This window comes from Temnothorax longispinosus, chromosome 8 (genome assembly GCF_030848805.1).
Source record: "Temnothorax longispinosus isolate EJ_2023e chromosome 8, Tlon_JGU_v1, whole genome shotgun sequence".
Lineage (NCBI taxonomy): Eukaryota > Metazoa > Arthropoda > Insecta > Hymenoptera > Formicidae > Temnothorax > Temnothorax longispinosus.
In genome coordinates this window covers 14719360-14740401 of record NC_092365.1, presented here as the reverse complement: position 1 = coordinate 14740401, position 21042 = coordinate 14719360, and the positions used below count along the sequence as shown (strand labels likewise).

Sequence of the window (21042 nt, the reverse complement as noted above, 5' to 3'; positions counted from 1 at the left end):
CAAGTCTCGCGTTAAAGCATACATAACAATGTTAAAATAAATTTATTTCTCGAGGTATGACCCAGTGTCGTTCAGCGCATTTCGGAGCTTTTACAACCTTTCCGCCGAGCCGGCCAAGCATGCATGAGCACTGCATTAATTCGTATAATAGTTTCAGTTATTCATACATATAATACATGTACAAAAAAGTAATTAATAAAAACGTTATTAATTAATGTAATTAGACGCTAAAGAGTTTCAAAATGTTGCTGCATAATGTTAGATAACAAGAAAAAGGTAGCCGCGAATGCCGACGGGCGGCGTTGGCTGACAAATTCGGAGCTCCGAAATGCCACACGCGACACAAAATAAATCTCGAAAAATACGTTTATTTTAATATTATTATGTATTCTTTAATACGAGGCATGCTCTCTCGAATGTGATTAGACGATAAATAATTATAAAATGCAGTTGCATAATGCTAGCCAGCGAGAAAGAGGTAGAGGCGAATGCCGACGGGCGGCGTTGGACGACAAATTCGGAGCTTCGAAATATAACACGCGACACCAAATAAATCTCGAGAAATACGTTTATTCTAACATTGTTATGTGTCCTTTAATGCGAATTAGGCTCTCTCGAATAAGATTAAACGATGAAAAATTATAGAAACCTGTTGCATAATGCTATAGCCAACGAGAGAGAGATAAATGCGAATGTCGGAGGTATAGAAAACTCCGAAATACTGCAATAAACTCTTTATCGTGTAATTTTATTCAAAAAAGCATAATTTGCGTTATAGAACGCATAAGAATGTCAGAATAAAGATATATCTCTCGAGATTTAACCGGTGTCATTCGTCGCATTTCAGAGCTTCTAATAATGATTTCTGACTTTCATAAAACGCTTATATCTCGGCAACCGTAAATAATAGAAAGATGATTAAAGAAAGACTTTGTACTTTATACTTTGCTCTCTTGGTATTACTCAATTATATTACTCGCAATTATGTACTTTCGTTTATTAAAGCAATAAAGCGCGAGCTGGCCAAAAGAATCGTGCGCCTGGCCATTCATCATTTTCATTAAACGTTTATATCTCGGCAACCGCAAACGATAGAAAGATGATTCAAAAAGCACTTTTTAGATCGTGCTCTAATACTCTATCAGAACTGCTCACTTTTATTATCGGCAATGATTTATTTTGTAATTAGCGCTAATGCATGGATGTATATGACATCTATGTGATTGCAATATCATCAATAATACATCTCACATTAAGGAGGAAGCTGTGACAGCGTAAACGACGCTGCTTTGGAAGCAGGCCATTCGTTACTTAAAATAAACCTTTAAAAATCAGCAAAAACATCAAAATATTTACGATGCGCGCATATCGCGCCGCGCGCCGGCATTCCCGGACTCGGCGATCTAGGTCAAGGCCAAAAAGTGGATCAATAATGTACAGCTGGTCGTGACGTCATGACAACCGCCCGCCGCTTAAGTAGGGTCAAGGCCATGTGTTGCTGGCTTGGCGCGAGAAAAAAAAGTTCTCCCTATCGTTTATCGCAAATATCTGAGCAACCACCGAATATATAGAGATGATCCAAAAAGGACTGTTTAGTTTATACTCTGCGCTATTGGAATATCTCGATTTTATTACTAAACAATTACGTCCTTCCGTTTATTTAACATGATAAACGCGCGCGTGCCGTAAAGATCGGGCGCCAAATTATTTCCGACTTTCTTAAAACGCTTATATCGCAGCAACCGTATAAATGATAGAAAGATGATTAAAGAAAGACTTTGTACTTTATACTTATTTGCAATCTTGGTATTACTCAATTATATTACTCGCAATTATGTACTTTAGTTTAATATTAAAGTAATAAAGCGCCAGCTGGTCAAAAGAATCGTGCGCCTCGCCATTCATCATTTTCATTAAACGTTTACATTTCGGCAACCGCAAACGACAGAAAGATTATGATTCAAAAAGCACTTTTTAGATCGTGCTCTACTCTATTAGAAAATTGCTCACTTTTATTATTGGCAATTATTTATTTCCGTTTATTAAGACGAGAAAACGCGCAAAATCTTATAAGGATTCGGGCGCCAAGCTATTTTTATTTTCATTAAACGCTTATATCTCCGGCAACCGCAAACGATAGAAAGACGATTTAGCAAGCACTTTGCAGTTTGAAATCTGCTCTATTAGAATTAGTTATTATTAACACTGGCAATTTTACAGTTTCGATTACTAAGACGAGAGAGAAAGTGTGGCGGGATCTTAACAAAACGCGTGTGCCGAGCGACTTTTTATTTTCTTTTAAACACTTATGGTGTATTTTTTGGCAATCATAAATGATAGAAAAGTGATAGAAAAACACTACAAAAGTCACTGATTTCAAAATATGTAACATAATAATGATAATTAATTACTAATATCCTATGCATTAGTGATTAATACCTATATTGTCAGATCTTTGTCAAAATACGGTACATTATAGAAATATTAACAATACAATGTTCTAATTAATAGTATGCTTCTTAAAGTTTAAAAATAAAAGTTTTGAAACGATATTGAATAAACAAAATCGATGAAAAAGATGAGAAGTTTTCTAATTGATGTAAAAATATAAATAATTCTTAAAAAATGTTATGTTAACATCGTTATATTACTATATGCTATTTCATGAAAAGCATTCTCTCTCGAACAAGATTAGAAGATAAAGAGTTATGGAATGCTGTTGCATAATGATAGCCAACGAGAAAAAATAAAAGCTGCATATGCCTTCGCTCAAAGCTCGACGGAAAGGTAATAGATGCCAAAATGCAACACTAAATGAATCTTGAAAAATACGTTTATTTTAACATTGCTATGTGTCCTTTAATGCGAGGTATGCTCTTTCGAACGGGATTAGACGATAAAGGGTTTTAGAATGCTGCTGCATAATGCTATAGCCAGTATAGCCAACGAGAAAGAGATACCGGCGGCGAATGTCGTCACTCGGCGTTCGGTGAGAGTCAAACCCCGAAATGCGATGAACGACACTAAACGAATCCCGAAAAATACGTTTTTTTTTTTACATTTTTATGTGTACTTCAACGCGAATTATGTTCAGCATTCTATAATTCTTTATCGTTGAATCTTGTTCGAGACATCTTAATTTGCATTAAAGAACACATAACAACGTTAAAATAAATGTATTTCTAGAAATATGTCCTGCAGTCGTTCGTCGCATTTCAGAGCTTATATATGTATACGTTCCCGCCGAGCAAAGGCATATGCAGCTTCTATTTTTTCTCGTTAACTAATATATATGCGACAGCATTTTACAATTATTTATCGTCTAATCACATTCGAGAGAGCATGCCTCGCATTAAAGAATACATAACAATATTAAAATAAACGTATTTCTCGCGATTTATTTAGTTATCGTATTTCAGAGCTCCAATTTCAATTGTCGTCGAACGCCGCCCGTCGGCATTCGCGGCTACCTCTCTCTCGTTGGATAGCATTATGCAACATCAGTTTTCTATAATTCTTTATCGTTTAATCTTATTCGAGAGAGCCAAATTCGCATTAAAGGACACATAACAATGTTAGAATAAACGGTATTTCTCGAGATTTATTTGGTGTCGCGTGTGGTATTTCGGAGTACCGAATTTGTTGTCCATGCAACGCCGCTCGTCGGCATTCGCCTCTACCTCTTTCTCGCTGGCTAGCATTATGCAACAGCATTTTATAATTATTTATCGTCTAATCACATTCGAGAGACTATGCCTCGTATTAAAGAATACATAATAATATAAAAATAAACGTATTTCTCAAGATTTAGTTGGTCTCACGTATCGTATTTTGGATCTCCGAATTTATCGTACAACGCCGTCGCGCTACCTCTCTTTCATGTGGCTAGCATTATGCAACAGCTTTCTATAACTCTTTATCGTTTAACCTTATTCGAGAGAGCCTAATTCGCATTAAAGGACACATAATAATGTTAGAATAAACGTATTTCTCGAGATTTATTTGGTGTCGCGTGTGATATTTCGGAGTACCGAATTTGTCGTCCAACGCCGCCCGTCGGCATTCGCCTCTTACCTCTTTCTCGCTGGCTAGCATTATGCAACAACATTTTATAATTATTTATCGTCTAATCACATTCCAGAGAGTATGCCTTGTAATAAAGAATACATAATAATATTAAAATAAACGTATTTCTCGAGATTTATTTGGCATCGCGTGTGGCATTTCGGAGCTCCGAATTTGTCACCCAACGCCGCCCGTCGGCATTCGCGGCTACCTTTTTCTTGTTATCTAACATTATGCAGCAACATTTTGAAACTCTTTAGCGTCTAATTACATCTGAGAGAGCAAGTCTCGCATTAAAACATACATAACAATGTTAAAATGAATATATTTCTCGAGATATGACCCAGTGTCGTTCAGCGCATTTCGGAGCTTCTACAACCTTTCCGCTGAGCCGGCCGAGCACGCGAGCACTGCATTAATTTGTATAATAGTTCTAGTTATTCATACATAGTATGTACATATATAAAAAAGTAATTAATAAAAACGTTATTAATTTAACAAACAATAGATATTAATATTAAATTATTATTAAGTAATAACGATGAGAAATATATCGTGCATTCGTTTGGCGCTTGAAAGATCATAAAAATTATGAAAAGAATTTTAGGTTATGAGGAAAGCGAGAATCTCGAGTTTGGGTCGTCTGTAATTCCTCAGAAATCGCTCCTGTTACGCGGGAAGCATGTTGAGCGAGGAGGTTTTAGTAGAGGTATTCGAGCAGCGGCACGCCTACCCCCACTATTACCCTTCGCCATCGGAACGGCGCGCCGGGCGCGCGACGAGGATGCCCAGCCTACGGCCAATCAGAGCGCTGGCAGGTGTGCATAGGAGGGGCAGTAGGCTCCCGCGTTCTGACCAATAGCAGCGTGATTACGAGGAGGCAATGTGGGGTGGCAAGACCCGCGCTTAGAATACCTCCGTCAACCTCCTTGCTCATCCTGCTTTCCTGATATATCAGGAGTAAATTTCCGAGATTTCGCGGTGCGAAACCTGAGTTTCGCCTACTTTATCATCCGAATTAATTTTTCTATTAACTATTATTGTCTTCTAACGTCTCCACTGATGCATAATTAAATTCTTGCTATTTTTTAATTATTATTTTAGATTATGGAATTCTATTAATCTAAGTATTATAGTTATTAATTATTATGTTAATAGTTATTAATTATGTTCTTTTGAATAATTTATGCGAATGCAAAATGCGGCAGAAAGTTTCGCATACTGAAATGTAAAACGTATATACAGCATTTTGAAACTCTTTATTGTCAAATCTCGTTTGAGAGAGCATGATTTGCATTAACGGACACATAAATGAATGACAATATATTAGAATAAACGTATTTCTCGAGATTTATTTGGTGTTGCGTGTGGTATTTCGGATCTTCGAATTTCTCGTCCAACGCCGTCCGTCGGCATTCGCGGCTACCTTTTTCTTGTTATCTAACATTATGCAGCAACATTTTGAAACTCTTTAGTGTCTAATTATATCTGAGAGAGCAAGTCTCGCATTAAAACATACACAACAATGTTGAAATGAATATATTTCTCGAGATATGACTCAGATATGTCGTTCAGCGCATTTCGCATTTCAAAACACCCGCGGAATACCTCCTGCAATCCGGACAACCTCCTCGCTCAACATGCTTTCCTGATATATCAGGAGTAAATTTCCGAGATTTCGCGGTGCGAAACCTGAGTTTCGCCTACTTTATCATCCGAATTAATTCTTCTATTAACCTTTATTGTCTTCCAACGTCTTTACTGATGCATAATTAAATTCTTGCTATTTTTTGCTTCCTCATAGAGGAAGCTTTGTTAATTATTATTTTAGATTACAGTATTCTATTAATCTAATTATTAATATAGTTACTAATTGTGTTCTTTTGAATAATTTATGCAAACGCAAAATGCGGCAGAAAGTTTCGCATATTGAAATGTAAAACGTATGCAACAGCATTTTAAAACTCTATTGTCAAATCTCGTTTGAGAGAGCATGATTTGCATTAACGGATACATTACATAACAATGTTAAAATGAATATATTTCTCGAGATATAACACAGTGTCGTTTAGCGCATTTCGCATTTCAAAACACCCGCGAAATATCTACTGCAACCTCCTTGCCTAACATGCTAGCCTAATATATCAGGAGTAAATTTCCGAGATTTCACGGTGCGAAACCTGAGTTTCGCCTACTTTATCATCCGAATTAATTCTTCTATTCTAACTTTTATTGTTTTCTAACGTCTCTACTGATGCATAATTAAATTCTTGCTATTATATTTTATATCAAAAACATTTATTTCGATGTTATTTTAATATTTTAAATATTACTTCAGTTACAATGCTCCAATTCGTTTTTGCTTGTCATTCAATATTCTAACAGAACGTATCTCAAATATAAATTTACACGTAAAAAAGAATACGTCCTCATTACGCAAGTTCGAAAATATTATAGCAATTATAAATTTCATCAACTTCAATGGTAAATGTATCAACCATTACCACAAATAAATTAAATATGAAACTAACACGTTACAGAAGTAAGACAAACTTACTTCATGGATAAAGAAAAAACAAAAAAACGATATACAATGTATATATGAAATGTGTTGATATAATATAAGAGAGAGAGAGGATTAAGGGGAGAAAACTAATGATGATTGATTGATTGATATAAGAGAGACGGCAATACACAGTTGTTCGTCTTCGAGGAGACAGGATGTGGTCTTCAAAATTCAGTTTTACTATAAATAATAATTAATAATTAAATAATTATTAATAAAAATAGTGAACAGTCAAGCTGTCCAGGATATCATCCTCTGATGGATGGGAGGTATAGGGTACGGTACGAAGGACTCCACAAATCTTCGGTTTTTTTGGTCGTTTTATTTTATGTATTCACAAACGTTACAACTGTCGATTACGCGCCCCCACTCGCATAAGCCATCCTACACGCGTCATACAATACATTATCAATCGGGGCCCCTCCGATAATAACATATTCAACGGAAAAAAAATCGAAGCTACGAAGATTACAGCCGTTTCACGTGTCACGTTTCACAAAGGCATCTTTTCCTTTCTAGTATTCTCTTGCTAATCAACGCTACCACCGTTCACTTTCGCTCAAGCGTTATTGCTCATACCGTGATAACATGTTATCGCGGTAATCTTAATTACTTTCTTTTTTGTATAAATCCTGTAAACAATGTGTAATATAACAGTCCCCTGCGTTCGCACGAAAGCGTCTCATCATCCTTTCAAATATGCATTTTACAAACAGCGTCTAGTGTGACCGATCGTCGATTTTCTTAAGGAATAAAGAACAACCATCGATACAATTTACAAAATTCGTTTCATTGATCGACTGATAAAAACGACCAGTGCGTATCGATTTTTTTTTCTATAATTTACAAGTTACTCGACGAGCGCATCACTCCCTCTCATGATGTGAAATAAATACGATAAATCAATCTTCGTAACGCTTTCATTTCATTGAAATGTATATTTTTTATATATAATTATTGCGTAAACAGCGTACGTATAAATATATGCAAACTTGATTAGTGCGAATAGCATATTAAGAATTCGTTAAGTGATTTCTAAAAGCTCGATTCCAAAGGATGGCTTTGAATTAAAGAGTCTAAAAAAAATTCACGGAGATCAATGTAACAACATTAACTTTTCTGTAAGATCTGTGTCATGTTCACATGAATGTTCTGTGATCTACATTTTATGAAAAATATATATGGCAAAGTTTATATATATGTATATATTATATAGATATTTATATAATATATAGATATTATGTTTATTACATGGAAGTACGCCACGATTACGTTGAGTCTTAAAATAGAAGCTCAGAATGTATAACAATTAACTGCTACCACTTCGAGACTAAGTAAATTCTTGGTATATTTCAATGATATAAAGGACGTGTGTAATTGTCTCCTATAAAAAGAAAAATTCTGCTAAAAAAAAAGAAAAACAAAAAGAGCGCCTCTTACAATAAAAGATGTCAAATATTCGCGGGAAAATTGGAGCTTAAGTGACTTCGATAATCAGAAAAGACGGTATAAATTCAATATCAGTTACATAGATATATATCTACACAACTAAGTGTTTACGAATTATACGATTAGTCTCTGAATTTACATAATACAGTAGTCAAATGTAATGTAATATTTAGGCGCTTATTCGTTAAATACATTATTTATGGTTTTTATGCTGTCTTTTGAATGAAGGTAGCATTTCATCTTTTTGTAGGGGTACATCAAACAAATTCGCTTGAGCAAGCAGTATCTTACGGCACGTTTCCGCACATGTACATACGATACTGTTCATCTGTTCGAGTCGTTGCTATTGCATACGCGTTAAGATATATGAAATAAAAGCGTGACTGAAAGAACTAGGATATATACATTCCCATCATTATTTGCTCCATGTACACACACGCATTCTCATCGCTTTTCTGTCTTTAGTTGTATCTCGTAACGTATTTAAACAGCGCAAACAATATAAGAAGCTAGTGAAAATATCTTTCGCAACGCGACACCATGCCGAGGAGATTAAATATCGGTAGATACGATCTTAAACACTAAATCACGGTTCTAAATCTAGATCAAGAATTTACCTTGTGGAGACTTGCATACTCCCTAGCGATAATCTTTAAGATCACACAAATAGGACCTGTACGGGAATTCTCTAACTCCTTAACGACAGTTTCGGTATCGTTGCGCAGCTTTTTTACCATATATAATACCTGCGCAACGATACCGAAACTATCGTTAAGGAGTTAGTGAATCCCCGTACTGGTATGATTTCCACTCTTGCGGTTACGAAACTGCTTCCCAATAACATGTATTACCAAAAATACTATCACCACTTCGTCTTGTTTTGAGTACGTTTATGTTTAAAGTACATTTTAGTTGGTCTATTATTCTGTATAATATTATCTAACGTTCTAATATGAAAATAAGACTTTCTTAAAATATGTATAATTACGATGGCAAATCAATTGTTTAACGATTTAAGCTCCAATTATGAAATAACATTTAAAAATCAGCTTTTATATCAATTTTCCACCAACGTTAATACTCCTCCCTGTTTCGTAAAAATGTGACTTCGGTAAAATCAGCTTTCATGTAAAAATTAAGCGTCTAGAAAGCCGTTGCTTATCAAAGCGAGAGGCGTGGATCGGAGATTCGATAAACATTCCGAAAACTTATCCTGGTTTTCGCACCGTTTCATACGCCGACGGTGTGCCGATCAATATAACGTGTGGACAGATAACAAGCGCGCGCATGCACGGTCGCGGTTCGATAGCGACGAGCCCGTTCCTGTCGCGGATACTGGAATTCTGCGCTTCTGCGAGAGAAGGAGCGATACCCCTGTTGTACTTTGACGCAAGGAAAAATCGCAGGAAAATCTGTCACGATGTCGAGCAGCAAGTGCGTGAAGCAGCCGCGTAAGGCGTACACTAAGGAGCAGCATGAGATGACGCACTCCGAGAAGCTGAGGCTGATCGACGACGAGCTGAACTCCTTTTACAAGTAACAAGCCACTTTCGGGCCTTTCCGCATACGTGCATCAATGATTCGTGGAGTCATAACAGATTTTCGCTTGTAGTCTATACTTCTGCTTTTATCGCCTAAGTCAAAGAAATAAAAATATATGCATCAGTATCAATGATAAGCCAGAGCTATAAGCAAGTAAAGATAATTTTGAGACTTTTTTTCCAATCACAGTATCATGATCATTTTTGCACAAAAAACTGATTTATGGAAAAGCTACTTCTACAGTTACGATAGCGATTTTTTTTTTATTGTTAAGACTGTTATTATACCCGAAATTTCTTCGCAGGTACTGCCAGCAGGCGGGCTTCACCGAGGAGGAAATGGACATTATTTGCCAGCCGCTCGTGGCGGCGATGCGTCGCTCATGGTTGCAGCTCGTCTTTCGTGGCACTCTGGTGCTGATAGTACTGGGCACCCTGGCGTGCCTCGCGGCTCAGCTGGACTTCGTTGGTACACATTTCACCGCCCTCAGCCGTCTGCTGCTGATAAAAATTCTGCCGATCTGGAACTGGCAGCCGCTCTATTACGAGAACTGCATGATCAACAATCCCTTCTACAACGATTACGCTATCACGGAAGAGGATTGCGTGGTACGCTCCGTATTTTCAGGATGAGAAAAATCAATCTTTTACGTCTAGAAAAAAGATTCTGTCGCGACTTTTAAATGTAACATTTTAAGAGGAAACACATATCCAAGACCATACCTGAGATTCGAATAATTGGCTAAGAGGACTTTCCTTATTGCAGACTTGTGAGGCGTTGGAGACAATTGATCGTCTGTCGGACGTGCGGTATCGTAATCTGGTCGACAATTATTTGAATCGCGACGCACCGGCCATCATCACCGACGCGATGGACTCATGGACGGTCATGAATACCGACTATTTCTGGTTCGACAATATTACCCACGTGAGTGGTATAGACGAGTTTTGCTGTCTTATTATAAATGCTCGATCTTGTGTGGAAAAAAAAACTATTTTTCGGCTCGCAAACAGCTTTACTTGGAGAACGAGCGGTTGATGGAGACAGTACCCTGCGCCCTGACCTCCAATCTGCGTACCGGCTCGTCCGACCTCGCGGCGTTTCTACGACGCGTGCACGCGCCCGAGGTGGCCAAGTGGTTCGTCCACTGGCAGAACTGCGACATCAATGCCGTGAAGGTGCTCAGAAAGTACTATCAACGACCGTACTTCCTCTCCAGCACGGTCTCGCCGGCGCATTTTAATTGGGTTCTCATGTCCTCGGACTACAACAGCCCGAGCTACAAGAAGGTCGAGCTCGACTCCGGTCTGATCGCCCTCGCTCAGCTTCGCGGCGCGACTCAGCTGCGTCTCACCCCGATAAATCCCTGCAACAGTTCGTGTCCTGAGCTGATCGCCGATCTGCATCAGGGCGAGATGCGTAAGTGCCGCGACTGAATATGGACTGAAGTCCGGAGCACCTTTAGCGGCTCGCGATAAGCCGGACTGGGTGGCGTTCTGAAAGGGCCACGCTAAAATGTTTCTAGTGAGTTGTACAATTGTTGAATTATTTATACATATATTATATATACATAATAGTGACTGAAAATTTTGTTTCTTAATTCTCTTGCTGGCTAAAAGGTGTTCCGTATTTCCGGCCAAAATTGCATTGTGACAACGGGGGCAAACAGGGGATTGGGCTGTAATGAATCGAATTTCCAATTAAAAACTCGCTTGTTATATTAATTATCCATTTATCGGATAATTAATCTCGCAAAACGAGAATCGGCATATATATTTCTTGGTCTTAATCTAAATCTAAAACTTCAGTATTGTCCAAGTGTATTGTCAACCGTTGCCGCGAGGAATCGAGATTCCGAATTAATTCTATTTCACTCGTAATGCATGCTACATAGTTCTATTCTCGTCACAAATTTAATTTGAATCACAGTAGCCAAATATCTTGGATTTTACCTCTTGGGAATCAGATAAAATATTTATTGAGGACCTATCTAAAGTTGGGGAGATGATAAAATTAGCGACAATCTCGCGGATTCCATTAAGATTTTACGATCTCGCGTCATCAAATTCGTGCATTCTTTGCGATAACGACGTCGTTCGCGACGATATTTCCTCATTGATAAATATTTGTAACGTTGCCGCAGTCGTTTTCACGAACTTGATGTGGACGCTCGAGTACGCACCGATGCGCGGCCTGGACAACATCGCCATACTCACGGAAACCGTCTGGGAGGAAGATACGTAGATTACGTCGTCCTGAGGAGATCGTTTCTATCGTCACGCAAAATATCCTTAGCCCCACAATACTCTTCGACGTGACGGCTATATATCGATTCGATATATTGTATACTCATGCCCTCATTACGATACGTATTAAATAAAAATTGAACATTCTGGTTTCCGGATGAATCAATTACTTTCCCGTCCACAGCCGTCGGTTACACCTCGGGCTTTACACGATATCTATAAAACGGAAAAAGTAGCAATAATCTAAGGAGAAACTCGAAAGACGAACCAACTATAACGGGTGCGATAAATCGGTGGTCCACAACGAGGTATACCAGAAGTAACAACAAACAAGATTCGTTTTTTATTAATTAATCGTTTATAATAACATTGTGTGTGTTTTTTGTGGGCTTTCTTAAATCTCCCCTTTTCTCTTTATATATATGTGTATATATATATATAGAGCAGCTTCTTTTTATTTCTTCTTTTTCTCTTCACCTCGATCTAACAAGGAGTAAGATCGTCGCGCACCGATTCATAGAAAAAACAAAGCGCAAGAATACTGAATGACAAACGTAGCTGGCGTTTCTCTCTCTTGGCATGCTTAAGAGATGACGCGATATAATTCCTTTTTATTATTATTATTTTTTTTTCGTTTATATTGAAACGTGTTATATAGTCGATTTGCGCTACCTCCTGCTCCCGTTTCATACGTCCTTAATGTCGACACGAGAGAAAGAATGACAATAATTGGCGTCTAATTAACACCGTCCGGATAGCTTCGTAGCCTCCTCCTTATACCGCCCCTCTGTCAGTCACTTTGATTCGTTATAGCGCTCTTTCCCTCCGTCAGTGAAGCTTCCCTTAGCGGAACGAAAGGGTCCGCGGATCCCAGAACGAATCGTCGTCGATCTCGCTAGAGTGTCGGTGTCCGTTTAAGATCATACCGGAGAGCCAATAATTTTTCCAATTTCGCAATCTCGACAAACTCCTAAAATAAATCATACTCAAGAGGTAAGACTGTCAAGTACAATCGCTAAATTTAGCTCGCGTGTAACTCTCCGAGTACAATTTTGCAGTATTCGCAAAGAACGAAAAGAAGCAATCGCTTTACTATGGAAGAGCCGCTCTCAGAGAGTAAGACTTTCAAACGGACACTCATTTTTTCGCTATCGACGCGTGTCGGCCTGGGGTGTGTATGTGTGTGTATGTGTTCGTGTGTACGTCTGTATGAATGCGCGGAGGGCGGGCGTTATATTAATTCTATTCGACACCTAGTAGGTGAAATCAACCCAGTGCCTTACGCCTAAAAGGTATTCTACGAAGACCGAAAGAAACGTCCGGAAAATTGTGGAGGATTGTTGGGCGCACCTGCGTTCCTTTCAGCATTCGACAGCTCGCTCGCACGCTCGTTCGTTCGTTCGCCAGTCGATTTCATCCTCGACACCGATATCAAAAGAGCTACACGGATCGTCTCATTCAGAGGCTAAAAGTCGGTAACGATGAGAATGTACAATGAGATATACAGAGTGTGAGGCTCGATAAACGATCCCGAGAAGTAATCGGTAGACTCGTCGTGGACTGGTACCGCTGAGTCAAGAACCCGACGACCCGTCATCGCAGAAGGAAAGGATTAACATTCGCCTCCTGGTGGAATTTACAACGAAGAAACCGTCGGATATAGACATATGAACACTAGAGACAGAGATTCACATTCGATAGGACGTTGTAAGATGCACGCCGCTAGCTATGAGATTAAGGATGGATTAGAGTCGACCGTTCGATCATACATTGGACGCGGATCAATCGAAAATTCAGACTTTCAGCTATACACGAGTATTACGCAGCTTTCGAGAAAATACAATTCGTAAATGTGATCCAATGATTACCGTGATATTCTAAAAGCGATGACGGATCGGGAGCCTCGCGGAGCGGTATCGTCGCGAGCGGTAAATTCTACCCGCGCTCGATCGTCTTGTCGCGTCTCGCTGTTTTTATTGTTCTCGTTAAACGATCGAATCGCTATCGAATCGCTGGCGCTTGGTCTGGACCGCGCGAAGAGGATGAGCGTCGCGGAGATGACCTCTGACCCCGTTTGAACGTCTTTAACGCGAGGTACACAATGAGTCCGTTCGCGTGAAAGTCATATAGGTGCGTTTTAGGGTGATCATTATCTAAAAGTCTAACGATGATAAGTAAAAATGCTTTACTCCTCTCCTCTTTCTTTCTTTCTCGTTCTCTCTCTTTCTCTCTCCTCGACTTTGTACCGTAAGTAAAAGCACTAATGTGTGCGCGCCGCATCGACGATTATTTATTAGTTTCTCCCCTTTGTTCTCTCTCTCTCGCTCTCTCTTCTCTCACAATATTTTCCTCTCTTCTTCGAAGACCCGCTTCCTGCCGGAACCCGCTCGACATCTCGCGTCTCGATGCTCCCTCATAATTTCTCTCTCGTTTCTCTTATATCTCCTCTCTTTACGCCTATAATCAATTTTAAGTTCGTAACAAATATGTATACTTTCTCGCTCGCGCGAAAGAGAACTATACAACGGCTATATCATAGAGATACGATGGGATAACGCAGAAAACAATCGAAGAAAGACACGTAACGACCGCGACATATGTGAGAGATTACACACACTCGCTAATTAGCGTCTTGGTACTCGTTATAATCACCCGCGGCATCGGTAACTTTGGTATCAGTCTTTATTTTTCACATCGCCTGAATCAAGATTACTAGTCGGATATGAGTTCGGATGTCGTAATATATAGTGCGAAAATCGTGAGGGGGAGTAAAGGGTGGAGGGCGCGGGAGGAACAAAAAGCATCCGCAGAAGCTGCGAAAGGGGGACACGTGCTCTAATAAATAATGTAGTTATCACCTTCCACTCGATTATTACCCGAATCGTCCAGTCGTGTAGTTCCGCAAACGAGCACTGATATTCTCTTTTTTTTTCGCTTTAAAATGCGCGTTTATGTACAATCTCTAATTGAAAAAATACAACTCGGTGAAAATAACTTTGCGAGCGGAGCCCCGCCGTTGCAAATCATTACGTATGGCGCAATCGATATCCTCGCGGATTTATCCACGCGAATAGCCGCGAAGAAAGCGACGGATTCTCTCGTGTCTCTCGCGCGATCGTCCGATGCTACACGACCGGATCTGATCGTCGGATTCGTCGGACGCGCACGTTCGAAGCCGAGTACTATCATATACTATCACGCGACAAGGCAACAATAAAATGAAAAATAAAAGCAAGGAAGTGCTTCGAGTACCGTTGTTCTGTCTACTTTTGATTCAGACAGACTCACTCCATGCAAGTGTAATCGTAATTCATGCGTAAGCTTGTGTAATAATGATAACAACACCGCGTCAGGGAGATACGTCCGTCTGTTGCAATTGTGATTTCTATATTTCAATATTTACAGCGCTTGCGATAAATCTCATTAGCATTTAAATAATTTCTGACATCGTTTCTCTCAAGTCTTAACAATTTGCGCATGGAAAACTCTCATCGACGACAACAACAAAGTATCGTAAGTCGTAAGATATCTACCGCGGATTGATTATACACGATAAAAAACGAACTATTCAATAATTTTATTTAGATAGATGATTCCCGATTTTTCTTTAACGTTAGAAATTTCGTCTTGGTCCATAATAACGTATACATGATGTTCGTATTATGCGTCTCGTTAGTGCAGTTACTTTTATGTCGCATTATTTTTCTGATCAACGCAATATTAGCCCTTTCACTTCCACCTTAGGATACGTAACATTCTAAACTCTAAAAAAGTGTAATCGTAACATCGTTACCGAGATATATTGTCCTCCAAAAAATCATTAAAGCTGCAGTGGGACATACTTGCCCCGATAGGTGAAAGGATTGAATCGCGATCTTGTGTTTTCTAGGAATTGCTTCGTTTCTCGACGAAAATGATTATCTCCCTACGCGGTGCTCTCGCCTTCTTAAAATCTCGAGCTTGTCTCACTGCATATGTATATTCACCGTCACTGAAAAACATACGAGAAGCGAGTACACACACAGGACAGGCGCGAGTAATAACAATTAAGTACAAGATTGCGTCAATGGCGTGATGTGTTGATACCAGTGTGATAATGATGATGATTGATAATGATTAGGATGATGACAATGATAATGAAAATGATAAGAATGATGAAGATGGTGAAAATGGTGAGGGCGATGAAGGTAATGACGATGAAGATGATGTTAATGTTAAATATTGTTAATGATGGTGTTGAATGATTCGACAGTGAATCCGAAAAAGATTCGTCGCTCTTCCTCCGCCATATTTTTTTTTTGCTAAAGATATCTTGGCGAAAGAAAACAATCGAAGGTAAAGATACTTTGTACAAAATACGATACAAGTAGCGATGTAACAACACTTTGCAATAGTTAAATATAATATATGTATATATGTATATATATGTATATCTGTATATGCATATGTATATATGTATATCCCGTTACCATTTAATACGCTATGATCTCTCGTTCCATCTCGCCTGTCTTTCTCTCTTTTACACACACACCACACACACGCACACGCACACACACACACATACACACACACACACACACAGTCATATGATATATAGTTATCGTTTGATACGCGGACGATTCGCCCGCCCAATCGAAGGATCGTAGCGTTTCGTGTCTGCGTTTCATTGGTGTCTGACGATGCTCGATACCCCGATTTTTGTGCGCCACTCAAGACGTGCGCCTGACGATAAACGGCCACGTCGCCGTTCATCATCGGGCATCGTCTTGGATTCGTCGATTCTCTCCCGATCCGAACAGGCGATCCCGATTCTGAGATTCATCCGAGCGGCTGGAAACACGAGGCTCGAGGATCTCTCTCTTTCTTTCTTTTTCTCTCTCTCTCTTTCTCGCGGTCTGGACGTGACGATTCCATCCGCGCGCAGGTTCATTCGGAAATGCTGGAATAAAGCGAAGGACATGGGATAATGTAAGTAAGGGAAAATACGCGAAGAGGGAGGAAAAGGGGGGAGGAAAGGGGGCTTCCAGTCTCACACACACGGGAACAAGAGAAAATTGTCAAGACGAGAGAGTCGTCATCGTTTATTCGTGTACGCGCCGCTACGGCTCTCGATATAGCGCGCTCGATTTCCACGAGAGAAAGAAAAAAAATAGCTAGAGAATTTATCGATTAGAGATATGATCATTGGTTGCTGATGGGTGAGACGGTTCTCCCAAGGCACACCCACGTTGTTGTCGCGTCCTCACTTCTGTACGGCGATATGATTATCCCTTTGTAGGTCCCTCTACCTCTCTCTTCCGTCCACGTGGCGAAAAATCCGACTTCGGTTTGCCTAGCTTCGCTTCGACATTGACTCGTTTTTGCACATACAGAATCTATGTTAACGCGGGACGTTTCTCTCTTTCTCTCTCTGCCTCTCTCTCTCTCTCTTACATACACTCGATACAATCCGCATCGCAACAAAGTTTTCTGTTTTATTCTGAAAACCGAACAGTACTCCGAATAACGCGAAGAGGACGAGAAGAGATTGGAAGAAACAGTCGCGCAAAATACGCGATTTACATGACTTGGCGCGCCGCCGCTCAAAATATATTTCGCAGATAGCATTCCGTGACATTGATTATCTCGTGTATGTTAGGAGATTCCGCGACGGTTCGACGGACGAGCAATCGACAAGTATTTCTTCAATGGACCGCGCAGCACCGATCGAGGATCCTATCGTCGCGCGAAGAAGAAGACGAAGTAGCAGAAGAAGAAGATTTCGGAAAAGGAGGATTAAGAAGAAATTCGATGAATCTTGTACGTATCTTTTGTCTCTTCTCGATCGGTGGAATTATCAGTCGATTCTCGGCGTGGGTCACCTTATTCTCATCTCGAGCAGTCTCCACCGAATGTTCTTTCTCCTTTCCTTTTTATCGCGAGGCTTGTCCTCGATTTATATTCGTCCAGCGACATTCCTCTTTATTTTGCAGTAGTTAACGATTATTAATAGCGAGTAGCAACAATAGCAGCAACAGCAGCAACAGCAATGGCGGCGCATTCTTCCTCGCCTTGTCCTTTTTGTCTTCAGCAACAACGTCCGACAAGATAGCGTCCTGATTGCGTATCTTTCGCTGTCGAAAGACGTTCGTCGTAATACTGATTTACGCAGCTCGATTGACGAGATTGACTTACGCGCACGCGAACGTCGAGCGCAAGAACGAAACGGAAACGATCGCGACAACGCGTCGTCATTATTGTTATCGTCGTCACGTCGTCAACGATCGCTCCTCCTCACTTGCCCAATCCAAATTTCAAAAAGATCAGCTCCTTTCCCTTGGAGAGTATATCGCCGCCTGCGCTTGCACCCGCCATCTCGGTGAACTTCTGCATTAGGTTCGGCCCGGTGCTCTGTTGCTGCTGCTGTTGCTGTTGTTGCTGCGTTGGGTTAGGCTGCGTCTTGGACTGCGCCGTCGGTAGCACCGCCGGTATCCCTCTCATGGGCTTGTTGGCGCTTTGAGGACCGCCGACCATTCCGCCTTGCATCCCGAGACCGCCTGGTTGATTCTGCTGCGAGAACGGCTGACCCATCTGACCCATTTGACCCATTTGCTGCTGTGGTTGCGATTGTTGAAACTGTTGCGACGATTGCTGCGAGTACCCTTGATTCGGCTGTTGCTGCTGCTGCTGGTACGGCTGATTCGGTTGTTGCTGGTACGGCTGATTCGGCTGTTGCTGATACGGCTGATTCATTTGCTGTTGGCCTTGATAGTCCTGCTGCTGGAGATGCTGGCCCGGACCCTGCATACCCGGCATGTTACTACCAGCGACCCGATTGACCACGCCGCCCCTCCCCTTCCCCTAAAAAACAAAGAGATATGGTTAATTCGATCTTTTTTTCCTCTTGTCAATAATTGTCATCTTGCTTTCCTGTTTTGCTGACGTCCAATCGCTAATAAAGACGAAACGAATAAACCGTGTCTATTTTTTTTCGCCTAACTCAACGCGCGCTCTATCGTTACTTCCGCTAGTGTCACTTCTGCGATGCTATTCTTCTATCATTCCGAAGATTCTACAGTTCGCTAACGCAAACAAATTGTCGGCAATTCGAAAGACATATGCGATGATTTCTGTTTTACATAATGGTGAAAATTAATTGACGAAATCCTGTGAGTGCATGTGTTGAGATAAAAAAACATAACATAAAGATAGAAACTTTATAAAGATTTTTATGTTTTATTTCCAATCCGTCCTCTTGCTTATAGTGTTGTGTTAGTGTTAGCGTAGGACATTCATGATGACTTATCGAGGCGCAAGGTACGTTTTCTTTTCTTTTCTTTTTTAACTGCAATGATTTTTATTAAAATGACGAGAGATCAAATAAGACGAATGCTACGGCATGCTGCACGATTTAAAGCGTTTCACATAACATACGAAAATACATTGACATGAGCACACGTAGCTCGCGTGTCACGTGTCACGTCCGGCATGCGTGCTTCGCAATAAAGTACGACTTGTACTTGTACTTGTAAAAAGAAGAACACATACTACTAAGTAAAATGCAAAAATACTGACTCAAATAGTCGTCAGATTTCTCTAATCAAAAATACGAATTTCCTAATCGATTTTGCGGATTCTTTTCAGTCCACATTGCATTTAAAAAATTAATAAAATTCTCAAAAAATTTACTTGACCTTCTGAAATAATCAAAATCCCTCTTTTCATATCGTAGACATATATTATATATATCTTGCAATATATTTTGCATTCATGCAAAGAATTGAAGATCATTCAATATTTATAGTAAAGATAGAATCGCGAGTTAAAGCTGACAGCGAAGCACAGAAAGCGACATGTAATAAAAAATGCATAAAAATACGAGACCATATAATTTTTTGTCAAGCTCCAGTCTCTATAACTCAATCCGATATCTATATTTTATCTATATGCAAAAAGTAAATCAAACAAAGAATATTCTGTCGATTCATCACATCCTAAACAGACAATGCAAACGTAACAAGAAAATATTTCGCTCTAGAATTTCGCAGTGTTCTCAATAACAAAAAATTCGAGTTTTCCTCTCCCCATTTCTCTTCGAAAGGAAAATTAGCAACTTGTGGTCACGCGTGGAAAAACGACTTGTCGATCATGGACAGTCGTTGAACGTGGAAACCTCGGTGTACCTCAGGAACAAGCGCACAAAAAGTGTGGATAAAAAGCACACACGTTTGACAAAAAGCACACGAGAAAGAGAGAGAGATATATATATAGAAAGAGATAGAGAGTAAGCGCACGAAGAAATTCACGGAAGAGGAGCGGGCTCACCTGTTGCTGAAGGTGGGGCTGTACGGGACCTTGCTGATGGGCACCCATGACACCGCCGCCGGGTGGCAAGTGACTGGGCCCATGCTGATAGGACGTGGTTACGGTCGTGTAGCTGTGGTGATTCGCTTGTTGATAGGCTAGATGCGGTGGATTGTTTTGATGTTGTAGTTGATGTTGTTGGTTGTTCATTAGTGATGGTGGTGGTGGTTGTTGTAGTTGTCTAGAGTCTAAGTGACAGACAGGGACAGACACAGGCACAATGCAGGCATCTAGCAACAGAGAAGAGAACAGAACCGTGTTGTCATTCATGGCGCATTTATCTCTTACTTTTCTTGTCTTTTCTTTTCTTCTCTATTTTTTTTTAAATCTCTTTTTCTTCGAGTCGATCGAGCATGCCGGAGTATATGTTATTCCGAAAAGCCGCGAGACAGATCGTCCCGAGACGAGATCGATAGATCATTCGAACAATTCGGCGAAGAGTCCCGGAATTACTTGGCGAGGTCTCGTAAGTCACGCGAGTCTCAACGTCGCCGTTCATTTTCCCGGTATTTCTGGACGAAAGTCGCGACCGTCTGTCGTTGTACCGTTCGTACCGTTCCGATCAATGAACAAATGGAAGATTAACGTAATCGTAAATGGCCAGCATGACAACACGACACGAACGACAATCATGTGACACGACGACCATCGATCAGTTCAGGCACACAGAAACAGATCATGTCGGTATAAAGTAAACTGTTATATATCACAGCGACATGATCGTGTGTATATAATCAGTCGATTAAATATATATATAGTGTAAATATATAATATATACGTATGTATATAATATAGACAGAGAGAATAGGACAGATACGTAGAGTAATAGTA

At 40.1% G+C, this 21042-nt stretch overlaps 2 protein-coding genes and 1 long non-coding RNA gene across 13 annotated transcripts in view; 1 reads left to right on the top strand and 2 right to left on the bottom strand.

Moving 5' to 3' along the window:
* Positions 1-7472: 7472 nt before the first annotated feature.
* LOC139818389 (uncharacterized) lies at positions 7473-10049 on the bottom strand. Its single transcript, XR_011733423.1, has 2 exons — positions 9910-10049; positions 7473-9714 (listed from the first exon to the last, which is right to left on the bottom strand). It is a non-coding gene; the product is annotated as an uncharacterized lncRNA (long non-coding RNA).
* Positions 9241-12020, top strand: LOC139818385 (uncharacterized). 2 transcript variants are annotated; one of them, XR_011733422.1, is made up of 5 exons: positions 9241-9616; positions 9927-10230; positions 10388-10549; positions 10636-11146; positions 11766-12020. XR_011733422.1 is itself a non-coding variant. In XM_071787038.1 (5 exons), exons 1-5 carry the CDS (start codon positions 9501-9503, stop codon positions 11864-11866), a joined length of 1089 nt encoding a protein of 362 aa, XP_071643139.1. In that variant the 5' UTR covers positions 9276-9500; the 3' UTR covers positions 11867-12020. The 2 variants fall into 2 exon arrangements, 1 of the variants encoding a protein (XP_071643139.1); XM_071787038.1 differs by having other exon boundaries at positions 9276-9616; positions 10636-11041.
* Positions 12021-12188: 168 nt separating this feature from the next.
* The window catches only part of Rbp (RIM-binding protein), a 26940-nt gene continuing 18086 nt past the window's right edge, over positions 12189-21042 (bottom strand). For 7 of the 10 annotated variants that reach the window (XM_071787034.1, XM_071787032.1, XM_071787029.1 and 4 more), the window contains 2 exons: positions 20173-20441; positions 12189-18708 (listed from right to left, as the gene is read on the bottom strand). In XM_071787034.1, coding sequence (XP_071643135.1) covers positions 18142-18708; positions 20173-20441 — 836 coding nt within the window. In that variant the 3' untranslated portion in view covers positions 12189-18141. The remainder of the gene's footprint in view (positions 18709-20172; positions 20442-21042) is intronic. The other 3 variants (XM_071787031.1, XM_071787035.1, XM_071787037.1) reach the window with 3 other exon arrangements.

Coding starts and splice junctions, on each gene's coding strand:
- LOC139818385 (XM_071787038.1), top strand. CDS start 9,501: ATGTCGAGCAGCAAGTGCGTGAAGCAGCCGCGTAAGGCGTACACTAAG. Junction 9,617..9,926: donor GAGCTGAACTCCTTTTACAA/GTAACAAGCCAC, acceptor ATTTCTTCGCAG/GTACTGCCAGCAGGCGGGCT. Junction 10,231..10,387: donor TCACGGAAGAGGATTGCGTG/GTACGCTCCGTA, acceptor TCCTTATTGCAG/ACTTGTGAGGCGTTGGAGAC.